Source organism: Strix aluco, chromosome 28 (assembly GCF_031877795.1).
Source record: "Strix aluco isolate bStrAlu1 chromosome 28, bStrAlu1.hap1, whole genome shotgun sequence".
NCBI classification, from domain to species: domain Eukaryota; kingdom Metazoa; phylum Chordata; class Aves; order Strigiformes; family Strigidae; genus Strix; species Strix aluco.
In genome coordinates, this window is record NC_133958.1 from 4533512 (window position 1) to 4555206 (window position 21695).

Genomic DNA, 21695 nt, shown 5'->3' on the forward strand with positions numbered 1-21695 from the left:
TTCGATGCTCCGTAAATGGGACCGGGCCGGGGGCGCGGAGGCGGCTGCGGGGATGCTGCTCCGGAGCGGCCGCCGAGGGAGGGCTCGGACGGGGCCCCCTTTTCCCCGCGGCTAAAATCCGACAAAGTTTCCTTTGCTCGGTGGCTGCAGAGAGGAGAAACGGGGAAACCAGCAGAACCAGAGCCTGAGGCCGGGGGGACACTGGGACACGGAGCCGGAGAGCCGGGGAGGGGGAAAGAAGCCCGGGGAGGGTGACAGGAGCCCGGGGAGAGCTCCTTGCCGGCTTCATACATGCAGACGGAGCCCCAGAACCCCCATTTCCCCAAAGAACCCCCTCAAATTCCCTGCACCCCAGCTGTGGCTGTCAGGGCACCCCAGAGCATCCCACCAGCCGGGGAGCAATCGTGGTGCAGGACCCCCAGCTAGCTTGCCTGCCACACAAAAATCCAGCAAATTAAAAAAAAAAAAAACACCAAAACAAAACCCAAACCACAAAAAAACCCAACAACCAACTTTGCATTTTCTCTCAGATCTAACAATTTTTCCTCCTTCGTTCCCAGCCCCTTTGTTTTTCTGGTTTTGCTTAGATTGAGAACTGCAGGATTCCCCTTTCCTCGGGTGTCGGAGGTAAATCCTGCCAGAGGTCTGACTGCAATCACTTCCATCCCTCCGGAGCAGGACGGGAGGGAAGGGGATTTGTGTTTTGGGGTACTCAAACATGCAGTGGACCCCACTTCCCCTGGGTCCCTCCAGGCTGGGGCTGCCACGGTGGCAGCACCCACAGCAGCACGGGTGGGACTGAAAGGAGGCATTATCCAAAATCCATGGAACAGTCTCATTCCATCCAAAAAAAATGGAATTTTCTTGAATTCCCGCTAAACATCACAGGAAAGATCATATTAAATTTATCAACTCTCAAACCCTACTTCATCGTATTCCCAAGGGGGCCCGTTCCCAATTCGATCCCTCCTTGGGAAACACTTTCCCTGGGGACAGAACCACGCTCGGGTCTCACTTCGCTTCGGGTTTCTCTTGCTGCAGGAAAATGTTTGCCTGGCCACCCCTTCGAGGTGGACGAGAAGAAAGCTGACCCCTGCCACCACCCCAAGCAGCGACAGCGGCGAAAACCCCGGGTTTTATTCTCCCAAGCTCAAGTGTTTGAACTGGAGCAGCGATTTAAGCAACAGAAATACCTCTCCGCCCCGGAAAGGGAGCACCTGGCCAGCGTGCTCAAACTCACCTCCACGCAGGTGAAAATCTGGTTCCAAAACCGGAGGTACAAGTGCAAGAGGCAACGGCAGGATAAATCCCTGGAGCTGGCTGCCCACCCGCTGCCCCCGCGGAGGGTGGCAGTGCCTGTGCTGGTCAGGGATGGCAAACCCTGTCTTGGGGGCTCCCAGCCTTACCCAGCCCCATACAGCATCACCGCCAGCCCTTACCCCTATAACTCCTACTACAGTGCCTATAGCAGCAGCCCGTACGGTGCGAGCTACGGGGGGGGGTACACCGGGGTGCCCCCCAACACCACCTCCACCAGCCCCGCCGTGAACGTGAGCCTGGGCACGGCCAGCGTGGCTCAGCACCAGCCCGCGTGCCTGCAAGCCACCGTGCCAGCGGGCAGCAGGGCTTGGTAGGTGACCACGGGGGTCAGGACCGCTGGAAAAGCACCAAGGAAAGCCCCCCTCTGCTCCAGAACCCAGCCTTCGTCGGGACGGGAACCAAATCTGGAGGGTTCAGACACTCCAGACAGTGGGACATCTACGGAGCATCCGTCCCCTCCAGGCAGCTCGTGCGGTCACGTCTCTGCAGAGGCAGGTCAGGAGAGAGGGGGACGCTGCCGCTCCGGCACTGTGGCTTTGGGGACCCCATGGCAAAGGGCATTTATTTATTTAAACACAAACCTTTTGGAGTCTGGCCCTTCCTGCTCTCAGAGGGTTTGATCTTCCAGGAAGCCAGTACAGGCCATCAAGAGGGTGTGAACACTGGTTTTCTTCCTAAGGACAACTGGAAAACAGGGTCTGTGCACATCACTGTGCATTCACTTTTTGATGAACACTATTTAATGTTTTGAGTTCCTCTAATCTTTTGAGATACATTTCTGATTTATATTTCTTAATATCTCCCAGCGCAGGTGTTAATTTCTGTCTTTATTTTTATTATTATTATTTGCAAATAAAAACAAATCGATGAAATTGTGTGTTTTCACTCTCTCGCCATTCCTCACTTAGTATTTTGACTTTTCCTATCCACAACTCGCGTTTGAGCATCAAAATCTGACCCAAAGGAAAAAAAAAAAAAACAACTGAACAAAATCAGTCTGAATAATTAACGCAGAAAGATAATTGCCTTGTAGTCCAAGCTTGTGGAGCTCCCAAGCTTTAACCCCCTCTCTAACTCTTGGCAGTTTTCAGTGTTTTCAGCTCTCTGTTGCCGTTTCCTTACAGGTAAAATGGGTTTGTAGGTACCTGGTGGGGCAGCTGCGAGGGGCAGCCCCGTAGTTACGGGATCACACGGTGGGTTGGTGTTGCCTGAATTACACCAACACCACCGGTGCTGAGCCAAGAGGTGCAGGATCCATCAGCATCAAGTGCCTCCCTGGATCAAAGGACTGTATGTATGTTTATATATATATATATATATTTATGAAACGCAGGAGAGCTGGATGCCATTGCAGTGTCCCGGGGTGATCGAAGGGGAGCACAGCCCCTTCCCGAACAGGCAGCACGAACCCACAGCCTCGCATTCAGAGAATAAACCCACTGAGACCTTGTTAGACCGACCCACTCATCCAGCTGCCCATGACCCCCAGTGCAGGGTTTACTGATATCGGGGAGGGGGGAAAAACACACACAAAGGTCAATTCCTGATGCAAAACGTTGGTTTAACAGAGATCTTTCCACTACGAGGCTGAGATATCCCAGTGATGGAGCCAGAGAGCAACCTGCACACAACTCCTACCACATGGGACAGGCAAAATCTCCCCTCCCCAGCGAGCTGCTGCCCCCTCCTCCCCGCTCCTTTCCCGACAGCTTCTTATCCTCCCAGTGTTTGATGAAAAGAGACTTGCAGGAGGCAATTAAGCTTTTATCTCTAATCCCACTCAGCCCCATCACTCCGGCGTTTGCTCGCTTCCCAAATGGGACAGCCCTGACGTCCAAATCAAACCAGAAAAACCTTCTCGGCGAGACAGCCGGCTCGCCGTCCTGCCGGGCCGAGCTCTGCAGCCCCACCGAGACCCTGGAAAGGACTGGGTAAGGCGACAGCCACGCTGGGTGCTGCCCCGTCTCCTCCCCTTCCTCCATCCGCACTCACTCGGGGATATCTCCCAAAATCTTGCGTTTCTGTCCCGGCTTTGGAGCAGCCAGGGGACTCGACTGGGTCCCTGCACTGGGAAATGCTGCCGGCGTCGGGGAAAGCCCCGGCAGACAGCGGCATCCCCGGTGCACAGGCTCACCTGCAAGTCTTAACAACACCAAGGGTTTTTCCTTTGAGGTTCAGCAATCAAATGAGGGAAATCACATGAAAGTCCCCCCAAATAAACACAGGCATCCAAGAAGGAAATCGCTACCCTCCCCAGCTCAGAAAAAAAGCCTGAAAATGGGAATCATGAGTGCTGAAGGCGTCGTTTATGTCCATTCCTATGTTTTGGAGGGGCTTCCTGAAAGGGAAGGGGTTGGGATACCCTTAAAACCGTGGTGTTTGCCAGATCCCCTCTGTCACCTGTCCCTCTGCAGCACATGCCAGGGCTGTTGCTTTAAACCTCCCCTGTTTCCAGCCCAAATCCAAAATTACCCGCTACACTAACCGCTGCAAAAACGAGCTTTCCCAAATACACACAGGCACACAAACCAGCTCGTGTTCCCCCAAAGCCTTCTCCCAGAACAGAACTCCTGTCCTGGGCCAAATTACTGTTCATCAGCTATGGGTTATTTTCACCGGGCGAGTCAAGACTGTGGCACCAGAAATGAAGGGAAAAGAGACCTGACCACAAAAGAGCCATGTGATGAGGCTGAGAAGGACAGACGTACAGACAGAGGGGTCGAGCAGACAGCACCAAGAGATCTCACTAATGGTTATGGTAAAGCTGTGGCTGCAAAGCAGAGGTGTCCCAGCTCAGCTCTACTTGCAGGAAAATTCTTAACTGAAATGAAATAATCCCCCTGGAAGGAAGGGAACTGCCCAGCTTCTGGGGACAGAAACTCTTCTGCTGGGTCTTATGTTCAAGTATTTGTGCTAGAGCCCAAAATAGTTGTGGATGCACAACACGCTGAATCCCTGGGTGTGCTGATCTCTGACAGCAGCAAGGGCAGCCTAAAATCAGCAGGGGCAGGGTCTCTGCAGTGGGAAAACTGGTTCCCATGAGCACAGCACGGCTGCCTGACCCCAGCGAGGGTCCCTGCGCGGTGCTGTGCTCACAGTCACACCAACGTGCCTTTGGGCAACGTGCCTTTGGGCAAGCCCTGGTCCTGCCAGGTCACCCACCGGTGCCCCTTGGGTCTCCCCCTCCATCCCAAGTGCCCCTGGGTCGCACAGTGGGATCCTAATTAAGTGCTGGAGCAGGCGGGCAGGGAGCCGTGGGGCAGCCCCCCACCCTCCACGGCCACAGAAGCACCTTACGCCAGCTCCTGATGTGCTCTCCGGAACCGAGGCTGGGTGGTTAGAGGGCCAGCGGCCGGGGCATGGCTGCAATAATACTCTTGGGCTCCAACTGCTTCATAAATCTTTCCAAATTCCCTTTCTCAGACTATAGGAGGATAATGAGGCTGAATTATTGAAGCTGCTGAAGTTTTCCAAGCATGCAGTGAACAGAGGGGGACAATTTCTAAGCCAGGAGCATCAGCAGGTTAAAGAATGAGGGAAAAGGGCAGGTTAAAAGCAGGGTTTGGGCACATCTGCACAACCTGCTCTGGGCTTCGGGCTGCCGTAACCAAACACCCTCCTATAAAATCAACACAGTCCTCAGGGGATTTCAAGAAAATCTATTGTTTTCCCTTTTTAAGGTTAAAAAAAACCATGCCTAAGCTTTTTGGCTGAGGACGAGGGGCTGGGTTTGAGTGAAGGCTTTAGGAATAGAAGAGATGATCAGTGCTACATTAGTCCAACAGCAAAAGGAGTTTGCAGACAACAGGGCTATAGGGGGTCAATGTGTATATGTATATCTATATATATATCTATATCCATCACTCAGAGGGTGCCTGCAGTTCCCAGGGATGCTGCTCATCTGCACCCATGGAGCCAAACCCTGCTGCCACGGGGGCTTCCCCACCAGATTGCTTTGCCTTATGATGGGGCAAGGTGATTTTTTAATCATGTGCTGCCCACATCTGGGGGGGGGGGGGGGTCGCAGCTGTTTGTGTGGCAAGCAGGGAGTTGTTTTCCAAACAGAAACTCTAGAAGAGCAGCTACAAATAAAGTAGATACTCAGAAAAAAGTCTGTCATAACAGAGCGCTCGACTGGTGGTTTTTCTTGGAATCGGGAAGGTTTTGCTCCTTTTAGGTGCCTGTGAACACAGCGCCTTGCAGGATGGTGTATAAAGGTACTAAGGCTTCTTAAATAAATGCTGTCCCATTCCACAGCTGGTCGAGGAATTAGTCTGAGGTTTAGGCTTAAATTTTCATGTGAACCCTCTGCCCCTTTCTGTGCAAACATTTGCCTCTGGAGCCGCTCTCCCTGTCTGTTATATCTTAACTTTCATTTTAAAGCCTTTGTTAGAGCAGCTTTGCAAAGCTGATGAAAATGTCTTTGACACTTTCCCTGTTTTTCAACACACTGAAAGTGCATCAAAGTGGAAGCTTTTGAGGAAAACCCTCAAAGCCCCCAAAATACAGAAAAAAGCCAATCCTTTAATTTTCTTTACTTTTTTCCCCTGAAAACAGCATTTCCCCAGAGATCTCTAGGGATTACCCCTGGACATAAATAATTTCCATAACCAGGAGCAAGCAGAGCACTGACTCGCTGGGGCTGGGGCCAGGGATGCGGAAGCTGTCCCTTTGCAGAGCATCCTTCCAAGGCAGCAATGCTGCTCCCCCCTTCTCTGGCCAAAACCCCCACCCTGGGAGCATTTTGATCCCCAAAAGGATGAACTCACTTAGGCATCCTTCCCTCATTGCAAAAGCTCGGGGGTGATTTGCCAGCAAAGGAGTAACAGAGGGGCAAAGGAGGAGGCTGAGGCTTGGCTGTGACCCTGTGGACCCGTGGGGAAGGGTGTCCTGAGCAAGAGGGAGAAGCAAGCAGCCAGAAAACGCGGGAGCCAAGACACAACCGAAGGGCGTAGACTCCTGCCAGGGATCTCCAATCAGGCCCGGGGAGGCTTGGCTGCCTGCCGTATAAATGCAGAGCCGGGAGGGTGGGAAGTCAGCGTGCCTCTGGGCAGGGAGAGGAAGAGGAGGATGAGTGCCGGGGTGCGCCCCGCAAGGAGGCAGAGATCACCCAGCAGCACCCCAGCAGGGATGAGCTGGACCCCGACAGCAGCCCAGCAGACCAGGCCTGTCTCCTCCAGGCCCCGGACATCCTTCCTCATCCAAGACATCCTCTGGGATGGGGCAGAGCGGGGAGCGCGGCCGGAGCGGGGCAAGAGTGGAGGGTTTGGCAGCCCGGAGGACGGGGAGCCTGGGGTGACTGTGGCGGAGGGGAGCGAGGGCAGCTCGGCCCTGGGGGCTGCCCCAGTGCACCCCCCCAGGAGCCCTCGTCCCCCAGGAGCATCCCAAGCCCGAGGGACACCCCACGAGGCGGACACAGGTAAGGGGGTGGAAGTTCCTGACTGAGCCCGCTGGCTGGGGAACGGAGCAGCAATGTCTACGCTTGGGTCAGCCAAGGGGCAGGATCCAGACCTGGCTGCCTTGAGCACCCCAGAGCCAAATAGCCCGTATTTGAAATACCAGGGAGTATCTGTGCTTTAGCAGTGGGAAAGTAAGAGAAATAGCAACTGCATGCAAACCTTTTGCCAGGTGCTTCAAATAACTCAAAGGACTGAATCTGTCTAAAACACCATTTAGAAAAAAAGAACAGTTGATGGATTTCTGCAATATCTTGGGAAATAAAGTTTCCTTTTAACACAGAAGGTCCCCAGCAAAGGGAGGACCTTAGGGCTGCCAGCTCAGACAGACAGTTTGGGCCAGTCCTTCAGCTGTCAGCACAGCGATGCCACCGCAGCCGAGCTCATCGCTGCCTCCGGTCCGGGGATATTTTGAAAGTCCTCGTGTTGAATTTGTGCTGTTTGCAGCAGGGTTCAGCTTTCCCGCATGCTCAGCCCTGATTTCACGGTGTGCTCCTGCCTGCACCGCTGTACCTTGCGTGGTTTATTAATATCGAAGCTGCTCCTCTTGCCACAGCATCCCTTTGAGGCATGCGACTGCTGAATTCATCGCAGGCCATAAGCTCTCACTGCAGATGCAACATACTGAAAATCACACTCAGAAGCAAATTTTTTTGAGTGGTGCCTCTCACGTTGCAGCAGCACAAGCACGGCCGGGGCTGCGGGGGGGGGGACACTCAGCCTCTCCTTGCCCAAACCGTCCTGGGCTGAGCTGCAACAGCCAAAAAAGCAATTTTGAACTCTCTAGCGACCAGCTCTTGCTTGCGAAGAGAGCCCTTGCCAGGGGAATTTTGGCTTTATGTTTCAACTCTATTAAAAGAAGCATCTACATAAAAGCAAGTTCAGAAACAAGCACCGGGCTGATTATTAGGAAAATCATTAAAAACCATACCAAATCTCCCAGAAAGTGGCTAGTGTAAATCAGCACAGCTGCGGGGATTTCAGTGGGACAACCATGATTTACACAAGCTGGGAGTTAAGCCTGTTGTTTCTGTCCTGAGCATTATGTTCACATCATAAGAAAATATACTAAGAAATAACTAAGGGTTTAAAAAAAATTTGACCTATTTCATCCCAAGCAGGGTAATACACAAAAAGGAACTAACTGCATAAATAAATTGACTTAAGAAGTTTTAACAGTTATAGGTGACACTTCCCAGGGAGCTCAGCACCTTCCTGGGTCAGGCACAGCTCAGGCGGCCGAACTGTGCCATCAGAAAGAAGTCGGAGGGAAACACTGAGATGCTACTTCGGGGCTGTGATCCGAGGCCAGGTCTGCAGCTATATATGTAATGCCAGGCCTGAAGATTTAAAAATCTGCCCCAAAATTTCCTGGCGTTGCCTCGGAATCATGAAAGAGAAAAGAGAGGAATTAATTTATTTTCAGTATTTTCTAACTGCAGTCTAAGCTGCACCAATTTCCCATTTCTGAGCTATCCTCTGTAGCTTGAGGATAGAAACTTGGGTTTTTTGGGCATCAGGATTTTCCCATAGGCACAGCAGAGAGGATGTTTCAAAGAAGTGCCTAACAGCATGAATTCTGCAATAAAAATCTCAAGAGCACTTGATGCCATAATGTACGTAACAACAAGTACCATGAGGTTTTAGGCAGGCCTCCACCAACATTGCAAAATATCCCTTTCTGTAATATTTTAGTCCCTTGAATGTATGTTCATATTGACTACATGCTTAATTCATACAAGGATATATGAATTATGTGAATTAAGGAAGTGTGATTTAGGAAGAAAAAGCTCGCTTATATGACTTTAAGACAGTGTTCACTCCATTAAGTTAAAATATTTCCAAGTTATTCTGAATATTTTGCTCTCTGAGAGGGAAAAAGCAAGTGATTTGAGCCATTTCCAAGTGGGTAATTCTCAGTTCTTTCCTCCTGCAGATGCCACGGCAGAGACCTACCTGTCAGAGTGTGACCCCCCCCTGCAACCCCTGCCCATCACCCAGTGCCCCCCCAAGCAGGCGAAGCGCTCGCGGGCAGCCTTCTCCCACACCCAGGTCATCGAACTGGAGCGGAAATTCAGCCACCAAAAATACCTGTCGGCCCCCGAGCGAGCCCACCTGGCCAAAAACCTGCAGCTCACCGAGACCCAGGTGAAAATCTGGTTCCAGAACAGGAGATACAAAACCAAGAGGAAACAGGTCGCTTCTCAAATCACCAGACTGGACACGCGTCTGGCCAGGCAGAAAGCGGCTGAGCTGCCCGGAGCGTCGCTGCTGGAGCTGCGGGCCGGCTGGCAGTACCTGCCTTACCTCTACCACTTGAACGGCTGGAGTCCCTCGTGGTGGTAACCGTTTTTTTAAGCAGAAAGCATCCTTTTCTCTTAAAATGGTTTTATTTTTAATACTGCGTCACTCTTTCTAGTGCTAATTAGGGGAGGGAGACCCCACTCGCAGTAATGATCAGCATCTCCTAATTGCTGCACAAGCCTCTCTCGTCACTAACAGTAAAAAAAAAATTTAAAAACCCCTAAAAAAGCAAAAAACCACCAAGATTTTAAAAGCCTGTAATTCAGCATGCTTGGTAGCACTGCTCTGGGGTCAATCTGCAGCTGTAAAATATTGCAGGCTCTTTCAGGGACAGAAAGGGATGGTCCAGGCCTGGAGACAGCGATCGCCCCTCTCTGCCCCTCCTAAATCCCCTGTGCCCCCCCTGAAGCCTTTGTCCCTTGCTGAGATCCAGCAGGCAAAAAGCAAACTGCTGATCCTGGGCTGGTACCAGTACAGCCTCAGCTTGACCACTTGGGCCACCTGTTGTTGTATGATCTAAAAATTAGGCTTGGAAAAAAAAAAAAAAAAGCAAAAAAAAATTTGCATTTCTGCCATTGACACCACAATTGCTAATGGTGCCAGAGGGGACTCAGAGCCCCCCAAAATTTCTGTGGGCCGTCAGGCAGCACTGCAGCCTCTACCCAGGGCATGTGGCTTTTGGGGAGAATTTCACCCCTTTCTGCTGTGAGTGACATCAACCCGCAGTGCCTGACGGCCGCGGAGCTGCAGCTGGGGACCAGGTTTGCTGGGATTTGAGCGAAGGCGGCCGCCCCGGCGGGGCTGGACCCGCGCCAGCTTACCCCCACCCAAACCAGTCCTTGACAGCTGAGATGCCAACTGCCGCTGCCGGTGCCTCAACAGCCAAACCAGAAAGCCTCGGGAACACGGACAATAGCCCAATGACAGATGAGTTTTGCATATCCGGGTGTTGACGCTGTTTGAACATTCCCATATAAGCTATTTAAAATAGCAGCAGCTCAAAGAGTTTAACACTCCCGTCAGCTTTCAAAGCAGCAAAATCCCTGTTTGCGAGGGAAATCAGTCCAATTCCCAGTGCCGAGGCATCAGGGCAGCAAGAGGATGATAGCTTTACTTAAAATATCACTTTTTTTAGTGAGACAACAACTAACAGAGTAGCAAAGAGGGCTTTTTTTGTAACTAATCAGACTTAAAACTTTAGATGCCACTAAGTCCGTGGGAGAAAGTATAGAAATAAATGAAATTTCCAGGAGAGGAAATATATAAGCTGCTTTTTCTCAGCTAGTGTAAACCAGCATAGCTGTGCTGGAACAAATTTAATCTTCTGAAACAAAAATACATGGAGGTTTCTTCCCTGTGAACCTCTAGAAATGTTCCGGTGGTGCCTGTTCTTTCTGAAAGAGAGTTAAAAAGCACAGTGGTCCAATTCCCTCCTGCAGCAGGGAAACACAGACAATTAAAGAATGTTAAGAAACTGCTTAGATCCTTTCAAGAAGATTGTTTGGGAACTGATCTTTTGCCTTGCCAATAGAGCCAGATCTTGCAAGCTCACAGACATGGCGAAGACGAAGCTGCTGAGGGGACGTGGATGAGGAAAAACTCAGGGGAAGGGAGGACAGGGAGAGGAGAACATGCAAACTGAAACCCTTTGTGGTGGAGTCTCGTTTGCTCTCGCTAGCAAAGCTGCTTGCTCAATTTGGAGGACAACCAGTTGCTTTCTAATTGTCTGAAAGTAACCCTTAATACCTTGAGATAACATTTTTCTTCCAGCTCCAGCTCTCGGATGCTGCGTATCCCCCAGCCCGTTCTCCCGCAGCCGGCGCTCAGCCCCCTGCACTGTTGCAATATGTTTCAAACCCAGTCCTGCCGCTTATCCACTTTGCACTTTGCTTATCTGCTGCTTGGAACAAAAGAAAAAAAAGCCCTTATGGCCTCAAAGCCAAGCCCCCGCAGGGCACACACCCCTCCTGATGGCAGCTCCATGGGGAGAAAGTCCTGCTGAAATCCCATGGGCTCACCCGGACCCTTGGGACGCTGCTTAAATCAATGCAGAGACACTATATTTGCACTAAATACGCTGGATTAACAGCTCTGACCATCCCGGAGCTGCCCCTGAACAGGGATCACGGTGTGTTCTCTGCACAGACAGCGGAAGAGCAGCAGGGATGGGTACGATGCTTCTTTGGGAAAATGTTTGTGTCATAGCTGCTTTTGTTTGCCTGCTGGTGGTTTACAACCAGTAAAACATCTTGTTGCTTCAACACCTGACTGCTCACTTGTCCAGTGCAAATAGTCGCTATTTTTGTACATATTTTTTGATACCGTTTTATCTGATGTGCATTGTCCTTTGGAATAAAGAGCGCAGAGTCTTTATTAAAAACAAGCTGCCTCTGTGGGTTTTTGCTCTGGGTGTGGATTTTCTTTGAATCCCTGTTTCTGCCACAAATGACCACGGCTGCCCCACCAGCACCGGCTTCTCACACGAACTGTTGCAGATGCTGCACTTGCGTGGGTTTTGTGCAATGAATTGTCACAAGCACCAGCTCACAAGGCTTTGCAGGTGGTAAATCATCATTCACCACTATTTCTAGGTACTCCACACCCAATGCTGCTCCATCACTCACCCAGCCAGGCGCAGAGTACCACTGAGCATCCTCTAATCCCATTTACTGTCTGATGAGCATGAACCAGGTGACTATTTCCCAAAAGTAAGAGTTTATATAGCAAAGTACTTCTTTATCACCCCCAAATTACTCACAATCCCACAATTTAAGCACAATCCCAGTGGTCTCCAGAGTTTTGCACTACAAGCACTGGTCCCAGTTTTTATTTCTGCCCCTGCCTTCCAGTCCTACAAGCACATCGGCACAATCGGGGGCAGCGTCAGGCTCCACAGGACCATAAGAAGAAGAATTCATCCTGGGAGCTGTCGGCGTGAACGTTTGCCCCCTCATACAGAGGCAGAGAGGGACTGACCTTGGGTCCCAGCCTGCCCGTGCACACCCTCCCTCGCCTCTGCTGTTGGCAGCAGCAACTTTTCCCGAATGGAAAGTGAGCTGAATTTTGTATTTCAGTTGCTTTAAAATAAAAAAAACCCAAAAGCCAAAGCAGGCATTAAGATGGCAAAATGACATCTCAGGGAGCTGCTATTGCCTTAAGAGGCTGGTGCTGGATCCTCAGCAGCCAAATCCTCGGGCAGACGCAGCTCGCCGGGCTCCGCCGCCTTCACCCAGCAACGTCGTGGAAGGGAACAGCAGCTCCCGTTCGTGGGTGACCGTTTGTCACTGGCGGTGACAAGCAGCAGCTCCTGCAGCCAGGGCTGGAAGTCAGCTCTCCTCCCCCTGCACTGATCCTGCCAGCGGCGTGGTCCTGCTCACAGGATCTGCCTTGTTCGTAACCCAGACCAAAAAGCCAAAGTTTGCTGCAACTCAGGCATGGTGAAGTGCAGGTTTTTTGCAGCGTGGGCATCTGCCAAAGCAGGTTCTGGGTCTGACACCGGTACAGGTGGAGGCAGGGATGCAGGCAGCAGCTCCGGTTCCTTCGCAGGCTCTGCCATGGAGAAACATCTTGGCTGACTCACCCCTGCTGCGAGCGCTGCCCTCCCTCCTCTCCTTCCCAACCCTTTTCTCTGCAACCCCCAAGTGGTTTCTTTATGGACAGAAGATAGACTTCCAGTTGGTTTTTCCCTTTTTTTTTTTTTTTTTCAAAGCACAAGGACAAAAAAAAGGGCTGTACCGTTTGGATAACCAAATCATCCGAGAGTGTTAAAGCATTAATCACAACAAGGGGACCGACATGGCAGGCTTTCCCGGTGATAAATATCCCCTTGATTGATACAGAATAGAAAAATCCCACCCTAAATGTGGATATGTAGAGTTTTAATCAGCCTTAACGAAGCAGAACTCCTGTTTGTACCCAACTAGAAACAGAAAGCATAATTTAATGTCTGTCAATTAGTGTCACGCTCCGCCGCTAACATATCCATCAAGATTAAATAGTGTCTAAAGCTGACATAACATTTACACTTGTTTGTGCCAAACCATTTATTTAAAGCTAAAAAAAAAAAAAAAAAAGAAAGAAAAAGAAAAAAGGCTGCCTTTGGATAATGTAACTGTTGACTAACATTTGCATGCAATAAACCACATACTTGGCAAGGACTCGCAGGACTGGAGCCAAGAAAAATCTTCAACTTGACCTACACAACATTTGCAAACCAGAGCAGTGGGAACAAGTTCGCTACATGGAGCTAAACAGGGGATGGAAAATGCAAGGACACCCAAAGTGCCAGGCTGCAGCAGACCAGTGTTTCCCCCCAGTTTTAGTTGCAGAAAACCTTTCAGCACTAGGATGTGTCTTTTGGGATGTGTAGATGCTTCCCAAGGAGAGAAGCAAGCTAAGCCATAAAACATAAAAACCTTGAGGATTTTCAATATTTACTGTTCCTATTGCAGATCCACAGGTACACTCCATCTCTTTCTAACCCAGCCAGCACCTCAGTGGCAAGGCCGACCTGCAGCAGGGAGCCCCACGGCCGTGTCGAGGTGCTGGACCACTTGGTGCTTCCTCCCACCTGGAGCCATCCTGGCAGCAGCAATGCTGAAGGGGGTCAGGGGAGCACGGGAGAAGCCAAGTGGCACAATCATCGGGGCAGATTTTCACCATGATGGACAGCTGATGGGGAAAGAAAAGGAAAGGGTGAAAAAAGGAAAAAAAAAAAAAAACAAACTTTGGAGATGTGGCAAAAGGCAGCTTTGCAGATTGGTGTTCCCATGGGAAACTCCTTCGCTGCCTCGCACAAAAATCCAAGCACATTCCTCCTCTTTCTTCTGTTATGGTCTGGGCACCATTTATTAAGAGCAGCTGAAGGCGGAGAGAAATCCGCAGCAAATAGCCCTGGAAGTGCTTCCAAAGCCGTCTGCCTGTGGTAATTTATGGCGGTCCACTCACAGAAGGGAAAGTCAAGAGATAAGACAAGTATTTTTACAGGAAAAGGAGTCAGGAGCGAAGCATGTATGGGTGGGTTTTGTGTTGAAATGCTCTGGTCTTGGGAGAAAAAGGAAACGGGGCAAAGAAAAAGGCTTTTGGAGTCAGGTACCAGGTGTATGAGCAGACTCAGGCTCGTTGCTTTATCCCCCAGCCCAAAATAGGAGATTTTGGGGGGTAAGAGGGGCACCACATGTGTCACTGTGGTGGTGCAATTCTCACACCCCTTCGCCTCTCTTTGTTGAGCTGCTTGGTGCTGGGTGTGATTCCACCCACCTTCCCCGAGCTATACACCAATCTCTGTTAAGGTGCCTCTTCCCTTAACGAGCCTGGCTCCTGCCCTCCCGATTACTCAGAAATGGTTATAACAGCTCATCATCTCCCAACGGCCTGGCACACCTGTGCCTGGGATGGGGTCAAATGGGAACAATAACAGAGTTGCACATTCATCAAGTTCTTGTGCAACTGCTGGAAGACACCAGAATACTTCATTGTTCGAGCTGGGCGTGAGCAAAAGGGATCTGAGAAAAGTCAATTATCTTGGACTCTATAAACTGGGACCACAAGGGAGACCCTTTGAGCTCTCCTGGATCACAGCAGCCTGCGACCAGCATCTCCCCTGAGCTGGGAGCCTCTCAGGTACCAAACCCTGAAGGTGCCATCTGCTGCCAGAGCTGACAGAAGGCCAGGGCGAGGTCCACCCGCTCGAGTCTCAATTATCACCCGTTGAGGAATGCCGAGGCATTGTATTTACTCTAAACTCGAGAGGAGGGAAATTTTACTTGGAGCTCGCTTCTCTTCCACCTGCTCTTTCTCTGCTTACTGGTGTGTGTGGGTACATACTTCATTCTACTGCATCCGAACAATTTTGTCTCTGTGTGTGTTTGTACGTTGTGTGCTTGTGTATGCGCATGTACGTAGGGATAGATTTAAGATACCACCAAGTAAGTCAGTGTGAAACTTGTCATCTTAGAATCTGTAAATAAGTCGCTATTTTCATAACATTTTCTGAATTATTTTGTAATGATCAAGTGCTGTTAGTTGTTAATAAATCTAGATTTCCTGTTAAATCATTACCATGTTACTACTTTCATCCGCAACAGTCACCCGTGGTCACCTCACCGCAGCCTCGCCGTGGACCCCTCGGCAATGCCCTTCCTGGGTCTGGGGGGGGTTGAGGGGCATGGAAGGGAGCTGCAGCATCTGGGCTCTGGCTCCAGGCGTGCTGCACGGGGGAGTTGGCCTTTCCCTTGGCTCTGAAGGCTGTTGGGGAGGGCAAGGCCATGAGGGAGGCTCCGGCTGCAGCGTGACATTCCCACTGGATGGTGTCGGAGCAGGGGGGGGATGTCTGCAGAGTCAGCGGGGGAGGATGCTCGCAGCGCTGTAGCTGTTGGTTTTGCCAAATTCTGTTCCCACTTAGGGCTTTTTCCAGCACTAGGGTTTGAGTTTCCAAGAGATATCAGCCATGAATGGTTTCTCCAGCTCTTCTTTTCATCCAGAACCTTTCGGGGCAACCAGATTTCCAGAAAAGCAGTTTTTTTCAGACCTGAGGTAGTATAACCTCAGAGCGAGGCCGTTGTCCCCTTGGCCGTGCACACCCTCATCAAGCCTTGGCTGCCCGGCCCAGAGAGATATTCCCAGCTTTTAAGACTCAGTTTCCAACACAGTTTGTTTTTACATCCTCTGTGTCTAACAGTTTGCATCGTCTGAGCCTGGCAAGGCTGGATCAGGGCTCTCAGCAGTGACAGTGCAAAGAAGGAGAAAGGGACCCTGTCCTGAAGAGCCTGTGTTACCAAGGAGGTAAAAGCAGGGATATCAGCTCTTCGGCAAAGCTTCCCACGGTACTTTTCCACCGGCGAATTGCCCAGCCCAGGCGGCACAACGGGGTCCTGCTCGCGCCGCACCGGAAAGCAAAGGGATTAGCACAAGTCTCTCTGCAAACAGAGCTTGGGTGGGGGCACCCAGGGCTCCTCGCCACTCCCCTGCGAATAAATGGCTGGGTTAACTGGGAAAACGCACCGGCTGAGCTCTAGTGAAGCAATTATTCATTTGGAGCCACTTTCTCATGGGGGATGGCAGGGCCTGGGCTTCTGGGGTGGAGATTTGCAGGGTTTACACAGGACAGAGTAACTCTGGGGTACACCCAGAGTAACTTCCTCTGCAGAAGGATGATCAAATGCTTTACAAACAGCGTCCCAACGGCTGTGCCGCTTGGTCGGGGCCAGGGCAAAGCTCCCTCCGCAGCCTGGGCACAGTGCTGGGGCTGCCGGAGGACCGAGCAGCCCTGAGGCTGCAGCAGACACCAGATGTTCCCCTCAAACATGTGCAGATGTTTCCCCCACAGCCGGGTCTGAAGCAAGAACGTGGGCTCCCTTTGTACCAACTAGATAATATTAATCCTTTTTCTAGACTCTGAGCACTGCGGCGGCCGGGAGCTCTGCCAGCGTCTACCGGATTTGTTTGCTGCGAGGTATTGTCACGTACGAGGCGGGGGGATGCAGCTCACTCAGCTCCCAGGCAAGTTTCCATGATGAAACTGAGTTTCCCCCAAATACCAGTGGTTTAGTCTGGATATCCATGCTGTTCCCCAGTGAGCTGCTACCTGCGTCGACTGCACTCTCCCAAAAAAGGTGACCTTTTGCCCTTTAAAAAAGGAGGAATGGAGACAAACTTACAGACCAGCACTGATCCTGCACTGCTCCTGTGGCAGGTCCCCAGGAAGCCCCAAGCATCCATATAAAACCACCATGGGGGCTCAGTTCCCTGCTCCCCAAAAACATGATGTATTTGATGACATGAGCATGAAGAGGTGCTAAATCCAGAATGATTCAGGCCATTTCCCATCTCAATTCAAGAGCCAGCTGCTCAGCCTAATGTAACAAGGAGATGGTGATGGTCACCTCTAAGGCCAGCAGCAAAACTTCCCAGACCCAGGACTGCACCCCAAAGCCACGGCCTTGTCCCCATCGCCACAGGCAATGTGGAGACATTGGAGGTTTTTCATGCCAACTAATGGGCAAATGGAGAATTTTGGGGCAAAAATCCTGGAGCAGGACCTGGGGAGCCTTCAAGATGCCTTTGCAAGACTCAAGACAAGGCAGCTCCACACCTGGACACCAGATAGCAAGCAGAGTACCAGGGCATCATCTCATCCAGGGTCTGGAGCTCTCAGGCTTCAGAAGAGGGACCAAGGAACTAATTTTTTTTGTGACACCAAGACCTACTCAACTTTCACCCAGATTTTGTGACTGGCAAAAGACGGGGCACCCTTTGCTCTCCACAGCCTTCCCACAGTCTCCCCATTCCCAGCCCAAACAACCTCTGGGCATCATTTAGCAAATGACCAATATCTCACCCCTCCCTGCCAAGCCGCTTTTCTCTGTGTGCCGATGGTACATCAACCCTCCTCATCCTCTGTTTGCGCTGGTGAAAGAAGGAATTACTGCAGTATTTATCTACCACACTCTCTTTCACCAGGAGACTGTTCATCTCCTTTGCAAGGCGGCCCCGGGGGCACCGATCACTGCACGCTTCTCCTACCACTTGCAAGAAACATCGCAGTGGGCAAAGCTTTAAAGCAAATAAAATAATAGAAAAATTTGAATGAAGGTGATTAATGCACTTGGAGGATTCGATTGATCAGTGGTTGTGTCTGGGCTGTGCTGGCTGTCTCAGACCCGCATCTCTGAGAGTTTTTGGAGAGTTCAGTTACCTCCAGGCAACGACAAACGCACTTTTGCTGTGCAAACTTTAGCAGGTGAAAAGGAAAACAGGGGGAAAGCCTGGCTTTCCTCCTCCCACCAAAACTACTGATATTGGGGCCTTTGCGACGGCAGCAAAACAGGCGGTAAGTGAAGCGAAGGTGAGCATGCTGCACTGGGGATGTATAGTGCATATTGGGGGTAGGGGACCTGCTTAATTCCAGGACCAAAAGCTCATGGCCCAAAATTGGCAATATTTGGGGCTGGATTTACGTTCACCTCCTCCACAGCCATCCCCAGCCAGGGTCTGGCCACACTGCAATACTTCACGACAGCTTTACACCTGCAGAGCTCCGTGGAAAACACTTACCTGTTCTACAAATGGATCCCTTGTCTTTTAAAAGGAATCAAATCTTGTGGATAAATACAAGTGTTTTTATTCCCTTTGTGGACAGTTGTGGCAGAATAAGATAGCGGGTTAAGGTGAGGCCGGAAAACCTTTCATTCTGTGGGCTGCATCTTGTCATCCAAGGTAAACACGCAGCTTAATGAAATTTCAAGAGGGAAAAGGTGAGATATTTGTCTTTATGTTCATTACCCTTTAAAGCAGAAACAATATTTGAAGAGAAACAAAGATAATAATCATATGCGGTGAACAAACACAGCCTAGATCCTGGATTAATGAAGTGACTGAAATAAAAATCCAAACGCCGGGGCTTTGGGTGCACAGGGGAGAGCACCCGCGTCCCGTGGGGCATGTAGCCGTTGCACTCATCACTGTCCCCAACGTCTCTGACAGAAGATCCCCCCTGCCATCATCCCCAGACACTATCCCAGGGATGTGGCCATCACCATCAGCACCGCCCACGTCTCCCAGGGAGCATTCGTCCCCCCGCATCCCGCTGTACTCACCACTGATGCTCAGGGTGAACCTTCCACCCTCCAGCAAAGCCCTCGGTCACTATTTTTCCTTTCACCCGCACAACCGTCGAGATATTACAGTTGTATTTAATTTTTTCCCCCTCTTCTGCTTGTCTTGTATACTTATAGACTCCTACGAATAATACCAGTTGGGACGTTTATAAAACAGAGACTGCACAGCAGAAAGGAATTTATTTGTTGGTACCAACGCAAGACTTCAACATACGAACAAGTGCTGAGCACAGCGAAACGAACACCCCCCGCCCTGTAGATCCTCACTGCAGGAAATCCTGTAAGTTTGAGGAGTTGCTATGGTCTACTGGATAAATAATTTAAAAATACCCTCAAAAGATATTTACACAATAACCTGTACCAGTGCCAAAGAAACCATTAGTGTCAATTAGAAAATCGGATGTGTTCCCAGGGCAAAACGCCACCCAGCCCTGAGGGAGATGGGGACATCAGTGTCACTGTTCTTGGCAAGTGCCACATGCCCATGGGTGGCACCTCCAGCAGCTCATTCCTCCTGCTGGGAAGCCATCCCGAAAGTTTGGAGGTGATGGAGGAGCCGGGGCGATGCCCTTGGGCTTTGCTTGCTTCACTGCTTCCCGCTGCAGCTCTTGGTACCCGTGTGCCCCCTGGACGTGTCCCGTCCTGCTCAGCTGCAGGAATTCCCCATTTCCACTTAATGGCCACCAACAAGCCAGGCAGATGCCAGAGGTTTAAAGCAGAAAGGAGGAAGAAGAGACAACCATCGACGTGGTGTTTTGCAGACATCCTTCAGCCTTTCTAGTAACATCAGCCAGCCTTTCCATCCAGGGACAAATCATCCCCTTCTCCTGACCACAGCCTTTTCCTGCTGGGAAAACTGGGGCTGAGCCCAGGCATTCCCAGCTCTGCAGCCACCTCACACTCTCCTAACAAACAATATCTCTTTATTTCCCACAATAACCAGCCGCATTTTCCGTTATTATTTGCAGCACCAGTAGGACGCGGCGCAAAATAAGCATTTGACGAAGTCAGACAACTTTTAGGCAAACCAAAACCAGAGTAAACATAAGAAAAGTTTAAATTACTCAGCAGGCAAATGGAGGGAGAGCAGCCTGAAGCCCTCGAGGATGTCGGGGCCGAAGGGCTGCAGCCACGTCTCCCTCTCGGGCAGGCAAGGAAAGCTTCTCCCAGGGCATCTTGCAAGGGCACAGAGTCTCTTTCCATGGGTTTTTGGGTTTCCAGGGTGTTTTTCCTTTATTTGAGTAGACTTAACTCTGAGATTTGACAGCCTTGAGTAATTCAGGGGTAAAAATCCCTTAGTCCTTCTGGGTCTAATGAGGAAGATGGATGGATGGGAATAGGTGCTATCAGCAATTTAGCTGTACATTTAATTGTGTAATTAGTGCCTCCTGTAACCACACATCATCCGAGCACAAAAATTCCCTCCTGTGCAGGCACGTATTAGGGGCATTTCTCACTTCTTGGGGAATTACTGGGAATAAGATGGAGCTGAATGGTGACTATGATAAGGAGAAATGTAAGTGTCCTCACCAGCCTTCATATAGACACAGTTTTTAGCGTTTTAGAGGTATATATGAAGTGTGTTATATGCCTCACCTTTCAGGACTACGCACATTTACTACACAGGGGGAAGGGGGGTTAAATATTTACTCTACAATGCAAACAGAAATATAAACCTGCTAAAAACATTTTGCTGAGCATAAATAGCACTTTTATCTTTTGATCTTGTCTCTTAAGCTCATCAGCCAGGTGAGGCAGCCTGCTCTCCTCCCCAGCACATCAACAGACCCCTGCACCTTCTTGATTTTTCACTGACAGTAAAAAAAAAAAAAAAACAAGGAAAAGGAAAAGAGAAATAGGTGAAAAAGGGAAAGTCCATTTTCCTTTGGGGTGGACCAAGGACAGCAGCATCTTTCTTCTGCTTCCCTTTGCAGCCAGTTCCGACTCCCTGGGTAGGTATTTGCTGCTAAATCCTGCCAATTATTATTATTCCCAGCCGAGCTGCCCTTTGCCAGCCCAGACAGAACTGCTGGCTGGCTGCATCCCAAAAAAAGTTCATCTTCAGGATTTTAGGTGCATCTCTTAATTGCTGCACCAGGAACACACTGAAATCAATGCCTCCTACATCGCTGGAAGGCGCACACCCTGGGGACCAGCATCTATTCCAAACCTGCCATTTTCTAAACAAAACTGATAGGAAACAAATTATGCTCCAACCCCTTGTCATAACTACACGAGGCTGCTCTCAAAATAATCCTTCAGACCCAGCCCCAGATTTTTAAGGCTGGAAATTTACCCTAAGGAGTTTCAGAATCTCCTTTTTAATTCAGAGATGCACAGTGCTTGGTAAGCTGAAATGTTATTTTAAGACAACCTGGGTTTTGTGCTAGACTGAGAACAAGCAGTTCTGCCAGGTTTATTGGAGGTGAAAGGAGGAAAAGGACCTGTAAGAACCCTCTGGACAATGTTGGGAAGAGTCAAATTTAGAAATAAGATATGGTAGACTTTGGATAGAGCAAACTTTGGCCCAAAAAAAACCCCCCAACACCACCAGAAGAGGTGAGGAACTCCTTCTGCTCATGCACATGTCCCCACTTTAGCTAAGTCTGTGGTCCAGACCAGGCTGCTGGGGCACTGCCCGCCCCACGGCACGGTTATCCCAGCCCACAGCGATGCCACCCTGCTTGCAGAGACCCCAAACTCCCACAGCAGCTGCCAAGATGGCAAATAATACAGTTGATTTCTGGTCGTGAGCAGACCAGAGCAAAGCTACCTGTGTCAGACACCAAGCCAGAAACCAAAACCCCTGCGTGGAGCCACCTCGGGGCCAGAAACATTTTCCACCTGGAGCTGAAACGGTCGCTCCACGCTGGAGTTTTCATGGTTGAAACGTTCTGGTGAAGACTTCATTTTTTTTCTTTAGAGTCCACCTTGGCCAAGCCCTGGGGGTCTAATTTGCCCTGGGCACAGCTTAGTCGCAGGCTCTAGGCCAGCTCAG

The 21695-nt window shown here is 50.4% G+C and overlaps 1 protein-coding gene across 1 annotated transcript; it reads left to right on the top strand.

Annotated features, from left to right (window-relative positions):
• The first annotated feature begins 6390 nt into the window (after positions 1 to 6390).
• On the top strand, positions 6391 to 9122 carry NKX3-1 (NK3 homeobox 1). Its single transcript, XM_074808261.1, has 2 exons — positions 6391 to 6739; positions 8713 to 9122. The coding sequence occupies exons 1-2, from the start codon at positions 6391 to 6393 to the stop codon at positions 9120 to 9122; spliced, it is 759 nt and encodes a 252-aa protein (XP_074664362.1).
• Positions 9123 to 21695: the final 12573 nt, after the last annotated feature.

Coding starts and splice junctions, on each gene's coding strand:
- NKX3-1 (XM_074808261.1), top strand. CDS start 6,391: ATGAGTGCCGGGGTGCGCCCCGCAAGGAGGCAGAGATCACCCAGCAGC. Junction 6,740..8,712: donor ACCCCACGAGGCGGACACAG/GTAAGGGGGTGG, acceptor TTCCTCCTGCAG/ATGCCACGGCAGAGACCTAC.